The following is a 16,111-nucleotide window of genomic DNA, read 5'->3' as shown; positions in this document are numbered from 1 at the left end:
GGCAGTCTTTTTGGAGGCTGTTCCAAATGATTGTCATCACTGTTTCAGCCATCAATTAATCTTTTCTTCTTTGGTTTGGCACATCACTGAAGAATGCAGGAATAAGCCAAATCACTAGCAGTTATTTTTGGTGGCTGATAAGCTATATCTGAAGGACAGTCAGATATTAATACTGTATTTATTTTAGCAAACAGAAAGGAACATATATATGTTTTTTTTAATAAAATGCAGTCCCCCAATATAACAGCTGTATGATCAAAAATGGTTAACATATGCATACAGTCTATTAAAATGCACATAATTTGACTCAAAATGAAAACATATCTAACAACTAATTCCATTCATCTGGCCCTTTTTCACCCAGCCTTAAGATATACAAATGCATGCCTTTTCACCAGAACACAGCAGCTGGGAATGAAAAGGAAAGCATTCAAATGATCATTTTCACATCATATTCCATCGTCTTTTCACCAGCTTCTCCCCAGTCTTTCTTTGAGTCCCATTCTGTTACAAGAGAGCTGCTTTTTAGATCAATTCATATTTCCATAATCCACACTGCTGTTTCTCCCTCTCCTCCCCAGGGTGGACTAACCCCTGCATCCAGAACTATGGCTTACAACTGTCATTAAGACCTATAACAATAACAAGATAACAAAAGAGCTGGTAGAGATGCGGCGAGCCAGTACCATATGCTGATCAACATCTTTAACTTAAAAGCTCTGTAAAACAAAACTGCTACAATCCTGACAGCAAGTATCCTTGACGATGCCACCTGTTCTCAGAATTTCAAGAAAGTTCAAGTTTTCTGTATTGGGCTGCTATGTTTTTAAAAATAACATGTCTCAGAGTAAAGACTCATTCTGCCTGTTGGGATGAATTTAAAGAAAAGTCACTGAGAAAGCATCTTGGAATATTTACAGCCTGAGAGACGTTGAAGTATCAGCAGCTCTGGGTGTTCCCAGCATGTCTAGATGAGCGGCTGTTCCAAAGAACGTTTATCAGAACAAGATAGATACATTTCTGTTCTAACAGTTCAGCAATTCACTTGTACTTCTAAATACACTTCAGAATGCTTTTCTGCTGGTAGCCTACCTGCTGATTTACATATATGGAAATCACTGCTGCCATACAGACAATACTCTTCGAGAAGAACAATGTATTTTTCAAATGTGAAGAATTATCATCAGGAAATTATCTTAACTTGACAGAGTTTCAATTGATTTCTCCTTTCTTAAAACAGTGTACCCAAATACTAATTGCTCATTAACACACAAGCAGCAAAATCCCCAAACTCTTTTTAAGATTTGCTAATAAAAAAGCAAGCACCTAACTAATTAACATAAACAATTGAAACATGTATTTAATGCCTCATCAGAATAACAGAACAAAGCCATCAAATGCAAGGAGACCACGAGATGCATCCCCTAACAGCATGCCTGCAGCCTTGAAAAGAATGTAAACAGACTCACACCTCCTGGGTTTGCACTGCTCCCTCAGGAGAGCACAAAGGAACACAAAATCATTACAACTGGCTTCCACGCATTATTTTGGCCCACTTGCTGAGGGTTTTTTGTTTGTTTTGTTTTCTTTAATAAAATTTTAAAGAACAGCACAGGCTTTAAAATAATTACACAACCTCTACCATGATGACCTCAATCACAGAATTTCTGTCATGATCCATGCAACAAAATACTCAGTCCTGCAGGAAACTGAGCACTTGGGCTCCAATCAGACCTTCATTTAATTAGAATTCACTTTCAGTAGTTCACACGCACTCAAAATAAAGAGTGAGATTCCTTTTCCTGAGGGAAGCTAAACTATTAGAGCTTTGCAAAATTTAGCCCTTAAACAACTGGTATTTACAGAAACACATCTGTATGTAAAGATAATGCAATCTGCATGGATAAACTGATGATTTACACCTGAACTGATATATTCACATGTTCGTGAATGCAAATACCAGGCTTCAGTAGCTGGTTCACCATGGGATAAGGAGTAAGACTTAGTGCTCACATTTCAGCAATGACTTTCCCATAATTAGCTACAATAAAAGTAAAAACCAAACGTTATGATATAAAACATGAGATAATGCAAGGAGAATTACTGCAACTTTGTAGAAAACAGTAGGGACGCCTCACATGGGATACAATACTCCTAACCCAGATGGGTTACTCATCTGCAGGGTATGGGAAAGGCCTGACACAAAAAAACAGTTTTGGTCTAGCTGCCTGAGAAAGCAAAGAGTGGGAGAAGATAGGACAAAGTCTACAATGCAGCAATATAATGCAGAGTCTCAGTTCTTTATTAATCAAACCATCCCTTACCATCTCTCCTATTACTAAAGTGGATCCTGGTTTCCTCCTATATTAGCTATTAGCATAATCTTTCTAGGTGTGACATTTTTCACCTGCAGAGAAATAGCAGATCAAAGAAAGAAATAACTGTGCTATTATAAAGACTGAATAAGAAAGAAAAATTAATCAAAAGTTTCTCTAAAAACTATATGCAGACTCCAGGACGTAATGCAGATGGACATCATTTTGGGAAAGTAACCTGCAAGATTAAAAAAGCTACTAAATGTTCTGGGTACACAGCTAAAGCATAATATCCAATATAGTTCTAAGCACTGAGGTTGTTAAGAAACATTAAACCTCAAATGCCTCAGAGGTTAAGACAAGATAAAAACAAGGATGAAGCCTAGTGTAGGAGGCAGAAAACCCTGGTATGCAGACTTTCCTTAATCTTTGTCCTATCTTTCATAAATATAAACCATTTTTTTCCTTAAATTACACACACAGAAGCTTGAGAAATCTCTCACATGATGATAGCAAACCGAATTCCTCATTACAACAGCTTGTCCGCATGCTACTCCTGATGCTACCAAACACACCATGTGCACATACAAGCTGCCCTCACCTGCCTTACAGTAAAGGATTGGTCTCCCTTCATTGGTGACTACAGCACAGCCACACACACCTTTTGCCTACCAGAAACCTGCACTGCCACTGGAAGGGCCCCTAGCACCTCCCAGCACTTTTAGCACTCTCCTGTCGACCCTTCCTGATGCCAGTATTATGCTTTCCCAGTAACTTCATTAGGTTGAATGTTCCTGGGGAGCTTGAGTATTTTCATTCCCAGAAGGGCTATGAACAGAGGCACACTGGCAGTGCCTGCACACACCTGACATCAGAAAAGTATTTGCTATCACCTCTACTGCCAGGTGAACGCAGCATTAGTGGATCTCAGTTGCATTGGGTGACATTTCCCACACAGAAACACACCTGATTTTTAAATAATTTTGAAGTATTTCATTCAGGAAGCAAAGCTGGTTTTTGTTTGTTTTGCTTTCCTTTTAATTTGGTCTGCTTCTCTAAAGCGTGTTAAAAAGAATCTCATTTCTAAGAATTGATTGATTTTTTTTTTTCTACCAGAAATTATAGTGTTATAATTTTCTCTGTAAAGGCCTTAATATGAAAGTGAACTTGCAAGGTTGAAATTAAACAGGTCTAACCTGTATGCATAAATAGAAGAAGAATTTCAAGACTAAAACAAATGCATCTTATCATGAAAACGTCACTGAGCACAAGAGGAGTTCTGAACACACAAGTTTAGTAGGCATACAAATTGGAAATATATTTTAAATAAAAATATCCCATTAATTAATCCCATAAAAATATCCCATCTACAGCCCATCCTCACGTTGGGGTAAGGAGTGACTGTTCAACCTGGAGACCTGTATACACTCAAGTCAAGAGTCCTCCGTTTTCCCTACTGTCATAAGATTATTCAGGATTTCTTCAACATTGCCAAACTTGTGTTTAATGCCAGTGCAGTAGTGACCTGCAACTCCATCAGTCATTCAGCTTTTGGCGTACGACAGTTTATCAAGATCTACTGTACGCTAGCCACAAGAATAAGACAGACGTACAGGAACAAGAAAGCACTGGGAAGTTCTGAGAGGCATACTGAGAGGAGGAATGTGGGAAAGAGGAGGAACAAATCAAAGTGGCATAGACAAGATTTTTGTTTTTTTTCTTTTCATTATGAAAGCAACAAAAAGGTGACATGATAAACTGTAGAAAAATGCAGGAAGAGAGGAAAATATTTTGCTCACTGTTATCACATCACTGTGCAAACAGACAGCCCTTGGATTTAGGAAAGACGATTCTTTGGGACACATCCAAAACCTAACTCACGCGTTTTACATTTAAAATAGAAATGACAGGAAAACAGGGTTGAGAACATTCTCTTTCTTTTTTCGTTATTGTTTTAATTTTCCTTCTAAAATTCTCCCAACAAACTTCCATTGATATTAATCTTGATAACTTTACTGACAGCTCATTTAAAAAATAGATGTATCCGATAGATGCACAGATCTGCAGTTCCACCCTGCAGAGTTCAGTATGCACACGCACACATGCGCACAGAAGACTCTGCTGACTGCACTTGATCTTCCAGCTCAGGGGTTTACTACAGAAGCTGAAATGTAGTCTGCTCAAATCCAGTGATTCCAACAGGAAAATTTCCTTTGCGAGGAAGATGACTAAAACACACTGTTTTCCAATAACAGAAGCAATTCACCTGAAATATTGGATTCCCTATACCACTGAGACAGCGTGCAAGTGCAGGCTTTTCAGAGCTCAAAGGCAGATCACTGCCTGAGGACTCTTGTTCTTTTTCAGATTACGTATGTCTATTGCATCTCCATACAATTCCCTTCCAGTCTTCAGTGGGCTTCATCTTCTAATCATATTTCTACACCAGCTGTTCTTTGAATAACCTTCGACTCATTGAATAAGCTCCATTTTTCTTCATACATAATTTCTTATCTTTTCCTTTTTTCTTTTTTTTAAGATCAAGTCTATCTTATGAAACATAAAAAGAACAAAACAAACCAGAAAAGAAGAATTTAAATCAGAATGAAGACAATCCTCCTGCAGCGAGGAAAATTATCAGAACTCACCGAATGTCAAGCTCAGAACATACAAGAGCACACTCTCCTCATATACCATTTATCACTATCTTACAAGCTGCATGTTTCTGACTGATGCTATTCCCTAACCAGACATTCTACCTTCTACGCTTGTATATTTATTCCTTTCATCATGAATCACCTTATAGCTGTCTTTATAGAATCTTGTATTATTGATTCCAAAAACAAACTAACAAGAAAAATCAACAATTTATCAAGACCTGGTGTAAAAAATTATTTCCAGATCATCTGTTGTAGGGATACTAGCAATGAAGAATATGTTGGACTTGGTATCAGTCTGAAAAGAAGTGCATTTATTCTGCTAATTGTTTTCATATGCTTTTCTTTAGAAAAAGAGAAACGTTTCCATTGAAAAAACTCATCTCCAAGTTTTTGAAATAACAAACTTAGAATCACATAAAAGAAACATAGAAATTCAGACCATAGGACACAGAGAAACATAGGAGTTTCATTTTTTAACAGTAATAATTTTAATAGCCTAAGCAAAATAATCCTAGTTAACAGCTTGGCTAATATTACAACAGTGAAATAATGCATCAGCCCTGCACATGTAAACTTACCTTTAAGGAAAAATTCATAGTCAGAATCTGGGACTCTCATGCTATCCAATTCAGAAAGTGTAGAAAATTGGCTCTTACAGGGGTCTGACAATTTGTTTTTCCTAAGCAAATAATGATGACATCTCTACAGTAATATTCAGTAAGTATACACAATTTTGCATTGCAAAGGTTTAAAGGAACGGAGCACAGGCTCTGACATTAAAGTGACAAAACAGATCTTGTGGAGGGCTTCAGCTTTTTTTGTTTCTTTTGATGCTTGGGTTTGTTTTTTTTTTTTTGACACAGTTCATAACAATATTTGGCTTCTCGATATTAACAACAAAGTTTGGCTGATTCAATTTCCACGTTTTCAATTTTAGAACAGATTAAACAAGCCCACACTCTCAACAGAAACAGTTCATAAAATGATCTACATAAAAACCAGGGTGACAGAAGTAGTATGATACACAGAGCTAGGAACCTGCTATTAAGCATTCCTGTCACAAAGGCATCCCAATCACCAAGTCACCAGTTGGGTGAAGACTTCCTTACCGCTATCATTAGCATCTGCCTTTCTGTAGCTGAATAGGAGAGCGTTTTTATCATTATTCTAACATTAAAAAAAAAAGTTCAATCTTGTGTTTCCAACCTGGTCTCCAAAGTCCTCCGGGAACTTCCACAGTACCACTGGATCTGTAAATAATTGACAGACAGCATTAATCAGAGGCAAAGGAACAGAGTATTACAGTCAGAGTACATTAATATTAAAGAGAGGGTCAGCTTAGCTTCAAGCTCTAAGGCAAGTACAAAAATGTAGGTAAAAATTATGGAAGATGCTGGATTATTAAAGAGGCATTTCATATTTATGAAACTATGTTTGTTGCTTCACACAGGTGAGCAGGTTGTGTAATATACTGAACTGTTTCCATATTTAACTCTTCTTTTTAACCTGACTACATATTTTTAAGCCTATACTCAATTTTAACATTTTAATTTAATTAAGAAATGAAATTATACAAAATCTCTTATCCAAAGGGAAAAAAAATACATATATATGCAAATGCTATGAAGGAAAAAACAAGAATCTCCACAAGGTACAGAAAAGGGGTCTTTGGAATTCTAAAGATAGCAACAATATACCCAAGACTCGAGGAAGAGTCTGTGAAGATATGGCACATTTGAGTATTTTTCCATTCTGAGCCACTTAAAATCAGAATTTTGATTACACCTTAAAGCTTCCATTGATCTACTATGGTTGTTATATATTTACTGTTAATTATCAAAACAATCACTTGCTTTTTAGGCTATTCATTAATCTATAATTAATATTATTGTGAATACACCTAATGCAACAATCTGGACCACAACTTTTCAACAAAAACTGAATTATACGCTTCATCCTTCAGACGCAGCTCATCTCCTGCAGTACAAAGCCTTTCATACATCCTCCTGTTAAAGTGCATCACAAACACTCAGGAAGCATCACGCTGCTTCCATTAGCAGAGCTGACTGTTCCCATGCTCTGTGAAGCTACCTGCCTTCCTAACAGTGTGGCACAAGCCACGGCAACACCCAGAAACTGGGCGAGTTCTGCAGCTCCCACCAGTGCCCCCACCAAGTGATGGGTGAGCACTCCAGACCCTCACTGTGCTGTGGGCAGCAGCCCCAGGTGCTCAGTGGCAAGAAACCAGGACAAGCTGTGAGCAACAGCCAAGGGAAACTGCCTGGTGAGAAGTGCTGGAAGGGGCTGGGACTCCTGTCTTTGGAGGAGCTGAGGTCTGTGAGACACCCAGATTTCCATTTCTCACATCGCTCTCTACAGCTAGCACTGCCTGATCAATCAGAATCTATCCAAGTGCTGCAATTCACATCAGAACTGGAGACACCTCCACTTCTGGCAAAGTACAGAGGTTTCTGCTCATCTTCATCTATACACACAGGGTTGCTGCTGCAAATTAAAGCTTTAAAGGAGGAGAAATATCCTTCATATTTTCACATCCCATTGCATCCCACACAGCCGTGGTGCCCATGCAGGCCAGATGCAAAGGAAGAACAGGCTGCAAGCATCCCCCCTCTACTCCAGGTCAGGTGCCAAATCAACAGTGCAAAATGCTCCTGAACACATCACAGAGCTCATCTCGACAACTCAGCATTACCTAGACTGGATTGTGATTTAGATTTTGGACAAAAAAAAAACTTTCTGCAATGAACAGTCCATGGAAATCCAGAATGGACTGTGGCTAGTCCCACTGCTTCTTGCCCATTCCTCCAGCCCAGCTCTTTCCCTACTACTCAGAGCAGCTTCTTTAGAGAAATGCTGAGCTACTCTCAGCCAATAGGTGTGCTGAGCATCTCGCAGGGAGCAAGGCTGCCGAAACGTCGCCAGCTGAAAGCTCTGCTCCTTAGGCACGAAGCAGATTGTTTTGGCAGGTGTTAACAACGTTTCCATAATAAACAGTTACTGAATATTTTAGCAACATCATAACGAAACCAAAGGTGAGTTGCGTGGGGTTTTTTATACTTTCAGTTTGCAAAACAGTTACTGCACAAACTTTAAGAGAAATTAGATGAATTCTTTCACTGCTCTCAGCGGAAGTGTAACATCAATCTTCAGAAAAGGAAGTAATCACAAAAGTAAAACCTCTCCACTTAACTTTAAAAGGTCACAATCAGGAACAAGGAATAACCTCAGATTCAAGCTCTTCTGAATTTTAAGTAACTTTTTTTTTGGTCAGAAAATGAGTAATGCCTCCAAATCACAACGACACACACACCGAGCGAGCAGCACTGCCCTGGAACACCCCCTTCACATCGGCAGCGAGGCCAATGCCTCTGGTTACATCTTCAGGAGCCCTAATTGCTAACAGACATGCAACCTGCAGCCACAGCTCTCTGTCCCTCTCCTTTTGCAACCTTCACTTCACGTGAGGGCTCTCTAATGCTACTTGAAGTAGTAAAAACAAGAACCTTAAAGTATATTCCAGTCCACGGAACTGGAGCGCAGTGTTAATTTTCACCCTGTGCTGTTCTATTACTTTAAGGCAGAAAGGCATTATACATCATGGCAGAACAATTACATTTGGGTAAACTGAAACAGAGAACAACATTCTGAAGTGACTGCATTCTGTCTGTTCCTTGACCCTCTGAAACCGTGGCACCTCTAAAAAGCCTCAGGATTTTGTGATAATTTCCTGAGCCAGGGACTGGGCTTGTTTCAGGAGATACTGTTAGTTTCTGCTTCTGGAACAGGACTCAGTCAGCATCTGACACCTCTGTGTCAACTTCGCACAAGCGCTGCAGAAGAATTAACAAAAGGGTACTGATTTAGAAATTAAAAGAGAAAGTATAATCCAATTCTGCAACCTTATGCATGTTTACAAAGACTGAATTTTTGTTCCCCTGAGGATTACTGTCCAGATACCCCATCTGATCTGGCAATATTAGGTCAATTTTATGCTGATTTTATGGGTGAGAGGAACAGAATCGCTCAGAAATAGCTGTTGCTGTAGCCAGCTGAGGAATTACTGAATTTCTCCATGTCCCCCACTTCTGACAGACTTCACAAGAGAAGCACTTTGCACCACATCTGAGTAAGTGTGCTGGTAAGAAGAAATCACTGGCTGCACACATAAAACAAACATTTGCTGTATGCATAAGTATACATAAGTAGATATGCTTGACTTCTTCCTGGCCTGCTGTAGCCAGGCTGACATTTTAACACCAGCTCACACTCAGCACAGGCTAGGAAAACCTGAGCATCCTTTGTTTGCATCACCCACTCCCTGGTGGGGCCTTGTGAGTGCATCACTTGGTGTACAGAGCAGCCATGCAGTGCATGGTATGGTAATAGGGCCCATACAGCTGCCCACTGCAGTCACTTGTTTCATGCTACTTCACAGATCATGAGCATCTAATGGAACCTTTATGTATCTGCTGAGAGGACAGCTCCAGCCCTCAGTCCCTCACCAAGGGAGAAGACATGACACATACTCTAATTTCTAAAATGGAACTTCTAATTAAAGGTCTTGAGTTTTAATTAAAATTTTGCTATCATAACATTTCTAGCTCAGTGATGCCAGAGTAGCATTGCATATAATCACAATCTAAGTTTGAGAGGAGACTAAGAAATGCTGGCAAATTGTTTTGGCTCCTGAAAAATAATCTGGAAAAAAAAAAATCTTATTTCACATGCGCCTTACCTCCAGGTTTAGTTTAAAAATGTGAGAAAAGTGATCTATTTAGAACAGATAACATATCTAAAAACATGAGAAGAGAAACAAAAAACCACTGAGCTACAATATCTACAGCAAGCTTCAGGAAAACCTCATCTTCATACAATAAGACCACTACAGTAGGTTACAATGAATTCACTTTAAGCATCAAATGAGGCTTCAATCTGTTAAAGTACATACGCAGAATTAACCACAGAACAACCTCCCTCTGCAAACATCAATGCAAATAATTAGTTTTAGTGAGTAAATTGGGGTCAAATATTTGTAAATAAATCAGAAGTTGATTAATTCCCACCTTAGAAGCTTAACAGAAGGCATTTTCACTAAAATACATATAAAACAGGATAGATAATAAATATTTTACCTACTGCAAGTTCACAACGTAGCAAATCAGGTAAGCACACCTTATGCCTCCTTATCACCCTGTTCTCACCAGGCAAGCCTCCCCTCTCCACCCTACCAAGGTGGAGCTGATAAGCACAGCTGGTACTCAGGTGCCTCCCATTCTCACTGGAGCTTCAGCCCTCCAGAGGACGTCAGGAGCAGCAGTAAGGGTGGTATTTGGCTACAGAGGTAGAGGGGGAAGACAAGGGAGAAACACTACCTGTGGTTGTGCTAGGACAGGTTAGAGCAAAGGATTTGGGGAAGAGAGGTGTAGGAGGCAAGATGCAGCTCAGGCAGGGAGAGCAAGAGGTTTCAGCAGGAGGCGGGATGGGGGCAGGAGCACCAGGGGTCCTTGGGGCCTCCTGCAACAGCAGGGCTGCCAGGCTCTCTAAGTAATAGAATTTGCCTTTCTTTAAATGAAGCCTCGTGTCTGGGGCAAGGAAGCATGCTTAGCATTCTCTCACACAGCATTACTGTTCCCAACAGAACCATTTTGCCCTCTTCAGAAAACAAAGTTTTCGTTTCAGAAGCCTCCAGAGAGCTCTTATTAAACCTCCTGCAGATAACTCTAACTTAGCAATATATTTGTGTAAAATTGATGGGATTTTTTTTTCCCATCCCCACAAGCACATTATCCAGGAAGATGTGGTCCATAGCCTAGCAGCTGTCCAAAGACTGCCATGAGGAAATGCAGCACAAGCAACTGAGAGCAATGCACTGCCAGCCCCTGCGTGGGAAGGCAGGACAGGTTCAGTTGCACGGAGCCCACAGAAAGGGACCTGGGAGTTCTCGGGGACAAAAGTTGCATCTGAACCAGCAGCATACCCCTGTGGCCAAAGGGCTGACTGTACCCGGGACAGCACCAGGTCCAGCACTGCCACCAGGTGAGGGAAGGGGTTGTCCTGCTGTGCTCTACGTGGCCTCACCTCCAACCCAGTACAGTTTAAGTACCACAATGTAAGAAGGACATAAAACAGTGTATCCAAAGGAAGGCTACAAAGATGGGAAGGCCCTACAGTACAACGTGTATGAGGAGCACTGAGGCCCCTGGGTGTGCTCAGAGCAGAGCAGAGGAGCCAAGGGGAGCCCTGATCACAGGGAGCGCAGGGGCAGCGCTGAGCTCTGCTCTGTGTGACAGCCACAGGGCCGAGGGAACGGCATGGAGCTGTGTCAGGAGGGGCTGCTGGGGGTGAGGAAAAGGCCCTGCCCAGAGGGCGGTGGGCATGGAGCACGCTGCCCGGGGACAGCAGGCACAGCCCCATAGTGCTGGAGTTCAAAGAGCATTTGGACACCACTCTCAGATACACAGACTACCACACACTGCTTGGAGCCAGGAACTGGACTCAACAACCCTTGTGCTCTGTTCCATTTGTGATAATCTATGGTTCTTCAAAACACACTGTGAATCTGGTCAGTAGATTTGAAGGTCATGCAGTCCTGCATTTAAAACCTAGAAGGGACATTTATGATAATCTATTATTTTAAACCTCTGTTTTCCCAGGCAATTGTTCCAAAGCTTCCTCTTGAGTATTCAACATTTTCTGCAAAATCTAACCTGAATCTTTCCAGGTGCAATTTAAGGCCATTATTCCTCATGAAGAATACTATGCTCTCTTTCTAGAGATCTTCCACACACCTATTAATCTCTCTCTCCCATAGTCTTCTTTTCCTTTGCTAAGCAACCACAGATTCCTCTACGCTTTCTTCATACAGCACACTTCCCCCCACCCATAAGCTATCACTCTTGCCCTTCTCTGTACTGCTTGCAAATGCCCCACGTCTCACAGCTTTCCAGAACCTTTTCACCCAAGGTTTGGATCAGCAACAAACACAACAGCAGAATTACTTCACAGCTATTCTAGGATACATTGCCTTTTGTTTTTTGTCGTTTTATCTAAATAAATTGCAGAATTTTGTCTATATATATATATATATATATATATATATATATAATTCCTCATTTGTGGTCAGTTGTAATTAGTTACATTTCCTTACTGAGAACTGTTGCACCATGAGTTGTTCTGCTCCTCACACTCATTATTTCTGTTGAAGTGCAGTACCTTATATTTCTCCCAACAGAACAGCATTATCTCCTAAATGCACTCTTCCAATTTCTCTGTCATTTCAAATTATCAAGACACTTTCCAACATCCCAGTAATCTCCAAGTAAGCTTTAATGTTACAGGAGGAAATGCAATATGGGTTAAATCACTGATCTGTTCCTCTGCAATATTTCTCCTCAAGCGCAGAAAGACTTTTCTGAATCCTAGAAGGCAGAGAACAGAACATGCTTAACAGAAATGAAGGGAAGAGCGAGCTCACCAAGCACGCACCACAGTACTAGCTACAGCACCTCATATTCAGCCTTGAAAATATATTTTAGATATGGCCAGGTGAGACAGAGCTCCAACTTTCAGAAAGGAATTGAGCCTAAATTACCAAAATGGTTTGGTACGCTGTACCTCTCTGGTCTCCTTACAAAGCCAAGAAGCTACAGAAATGGCTAAGCTAAAGATGATGCAGTGCAGGCACGATGAGGTCCTCTGCATTACAGCACTGCTAGACCAGAGAGCGGATGTCTGCAGATCAGTACAATTGCACAGAAATCCATGAGAAGATGAATGCAGCAATGTAAACTACCTTCATCAGTAAGCATGCAAAGGCCACTACAGGCAGTAGGAAAAATCATTTTGCTCCCTAACATCATAGTATCTAGAAACACATTAGACTTTCTGTTTTGGTCACATTAATTCTTACGTCTCTCCCAACAGATCTAAGTTTAAGTCAAATACAAATGCAGTGAGTTGCGAAATTTAGCACTCATCAATTGGAGCATGCTGGGCCCCTGATGGACACAAGCCTCTAAGGCCAGTGAGGACTCCCAACAATGCAGTCCTGCTCCTCTCCTCTCCGAGGCCTGTAAGGATAGCACAGAGAGGAGATAGGGCTGTGGGGTATATTTCTCAACCTGGAACAGCAAACAAAAGACAAGCAGTTCTGCAAACCCTGCAGCATTTTCTTTCTAAACCAAGTTTTCCCCTGTGTTCACACGAACACAGCATTAAATTCTCTCTTTCATGAAAATTAAATCTAATCCAATTGTGATGACAACATACCTTTGCCAGCTTCAAGAGAGATCTCTGAGTAAGCAGATGTGCAGCATGAGCAAAGTAAGCAGCAGCTAATCCTCCCCCACTTTTGGAAGAAAACGCTATTTTTAGACAATGCTTGTAATTAGGAAAGCCATTTTTAATACACTTTAATTTCTGTAACAAATCTTAGAAAAGATATAAGTAATGGTTCCGTGGCTGAGTAAATTAGAAACGTAGTATATTCAGAACCACAATAAATAAAAAGAGGCAAAGCTTACCAAGTGGTAATTTCCCCAAGATTTCAGCAGTTAATATAACCTAAAGAATGCTCTTCAACATCATTAAGATCATAGATTATAAGCACCATCCAAAAATACAACAGGGTAAGCTAATTAGCACACATTCTTTTTGGTAATGGAACATAAACTACAAACACATGCTGAGAAACATCATCTCAGGTAATTCTCTTGATAGCAACCTAGAATAATTTGAGACAGAAAAACATAGTGAAGGTAAAAATGAAACAGATTAATTAAGTAGTTCAACATTCTGCGTGGAGAGGTGCAATCCTCATCCCTGTGGGCTTTGCAGAAAAGGATAGGCAAAAATTGTCATGTCTCGGGACAGAGGGATGGGCTCAATGACTGCTCAGCATCCCCCCAGCTGTATTTCCTCTGATGCCATAAAGATGATCATTGGGAAAAAAAGCCATCGCTGGAAAAAGAAGAGATGGGGTCAAGAGATATAGAGCTGGGAAAAAAAAAACTCAAGGAGGAAAAGGCAGGCAGCAAAGTACAGCTTATAGCCAACAGTTGTTCTTTTCAGTCTAAAAAAGAGTTCTGAGTTGATGTTCTTACAGGAATGAAATTAATAAAGCTGAAGTGATTTATCATTATCTCAGGAAACTGCTTTATAAAGATATACGAGCTATAAGCAGAACTGATTTTGACAGAAAAGGTAGCTCTCAGTAACAAAAAGTTTTCTATATTTCTAATGCCACAATTGTTCAAAGTCAAAAGTCTGCCACATGCTTAGAAGAGTTTGACAGAAAGCAGCAACAGCAATTCCAAACATGCTTTTTTATCAATACAGAATCTCATGACTACAAGTTACTCAGAAACAAAATAAGAGATGAACATGAGGTGCAATGCAAGTCATCCCACAGACAAAATCTGATAGAAAGAGAGCATTCACGTGGAGAGATCACGCCTGGAAAAGACAACTCTTGCACAGCAGCTTAGACTCCACTCGCCAAGAGCTCTGCAAGCGTGGAGCTGGAGGGCAGCCCAAGTGTGGGGCATAGCTTGAGGAGGGCACGGGGCAGCGGTGCTCAGCCCCCACTGCTGGGAGCCAACTGGAGCCAGCAGCTGCAGCCAGGGAGCTGGGGGACACCAGGCACAGTGAGGGAGCTGCAGCGTTTTCTGAGCCTCAGCCATCAAAAGAAAGAACAAGGACAACATGCACTGAGGAAACTTCATAGGGGAGTAGAACTAAGGAACATTCGCTAGCTTCCCCAGCACTTGAAACCTGACAGATTAAAGACAGCATGCAAATGAAGTTGCCACCAGAAAATACTTGAAAGTATGCTTCTATTCGCATCTCACAGTCTGGGTATTTTCTGCTTATCAAAGAAATATTGAGGGTGGAGGGGGAGCTTTCATAGGAATGCTGTCTCTTCTTACTCTATTTCACAGAAGGCAGCCACACCCATAGCATCTTTTCAGAAAAGCATAAGAAAATGTATTTACTATAAATTCTTCCCCTCTTTTAGCCACTGATCTTTACCTCCAAACTACCACTGAGGTACCCTACAGCCACCACTGACAAATAGCCACCAGACGTGGAGCATGATGGCCCCTCAGCATTGCCCGGCTGCCTTTTTCACCTACATGTTAATGCATGCAGATTTTTCCAGATGCTTAAGCACCCAGGCCATGCCCTCAGCAGCACGTTCTGCAAGGCACCAGGTTCTGCTCTAACACACGAGGCCCGGCCCCAGCGCTGCACCTCGGCTCTGCCCACAGCAGCCCCCACCTCACCTCCCACTGACCACAGAGATGCACAGGTACCTCGCTCCCACTGGAGCCAAAGAAGACACATTCAAAGCTGGCTTCTGGAGGTTCTTTTTAGCTTCTTTCATGGAAACTGAAGTGTTTACTAAGTGAAAATAAAATAACATCAACAAACAAACACTAAGCACCCTTCTGGTAGAACACAGAAGAACTCAGCAGCCTCCTGCAGCTGCCTCCCAGCAGTTGTGCCTGTAAGCCTTTGCCAGCATGGTTTGGCACCAGTGACTCTCAGACACGTAATTACAGAGTGGATAAGATGGAAATCCCTTCCTCCCGGTGGGGAGCTTTTCCTAAAGAAGCTGCTCTTAACTGCAGCCGAGCATGGGTTAGGTAGGCTTGCAAGTAAGCTGAAAATTGTATCACGATTTACCATAGTTTCTGCAGGACTTATGCTTGCAACGTACCCCAGACTACAAGTGCACCAAATTACTCAACAGATTTCACAAATAGCTCAGGATTTAACAGGATCTTTGGTCAGACATGTATCTTACAAGACAGCTTCAGGACACCAGAGGTCACATTTGTGGGAATTCAGAATCTTGTTTCTAATGGGTGGCAAAACAAAGAAACAATGCACACCCACTCCACGTTGCGCAGCAGCCACTGTCCGCTCTCCTCAGCAGTACTCAAAGCAGGAAATAGGAATCTTTTTTTCCCTGTTTATGAGCAGATAGATGGTCAAAATCTCTGGCCACAGCTTACACTTCCTTCAGAGCTGCAGGTCAATCCCTTTTTGCCCTAGAATTTGTTACCCCTGAAGGACAGAGCAGAAAGTCATTTCAGCTACCAGGGACAAAAA

The 16,111-nt window shown here is 41.2% G+C and overlaps 1 protein-coding gene across 2 annotated transcripts in view; it reads right to left on the bottom strand.

The window, feature by feature from the left end:
- The window catches only part of DENND1B (DENN domain containing 1B), a 144,629-nt gene that overhangs the window by 104,674 nt on the left and 23,844 nt on the right, over positions 1 to 16,111 (bottom strand). For both annotated transcript variants that reach the window (XM_065743041.1, XM_065743033.1), the window contains exon 3: positions 6,182 to 6,225. In XM_065743041.1, coding sequence (XP_065599113.1) covers positions 6,182 to 6,225 — 44 coding nt within the window. The remainder of the gene's footprint in view (positions 1 to 6,181; positions 6,226 to 16,111) is intronic.

This window comes from Cyrtonyx montezumae, unplaced genomic scaffold (genome assembly GCF_038088225.1).
Source record: "Cyrtonyx montezumae isolate F1298 unplaced genomic scaffold, pur_monq_1.0 scaffold_1, whole genome shotgun sequence".
NCBI classification, from domain to species: domain Eukaryota; kingdom Metazoa; phylum Chordata; class Aves; order Galliformes; family Odontophoridae; genus Cyrtonyx; species Cyrtonyx montezumae.
The sequence above is the reverse complement of the archived record's forward strand: the minus strand, read 5'-3'. Positions and strand labels throughout refer to the sequence as shown.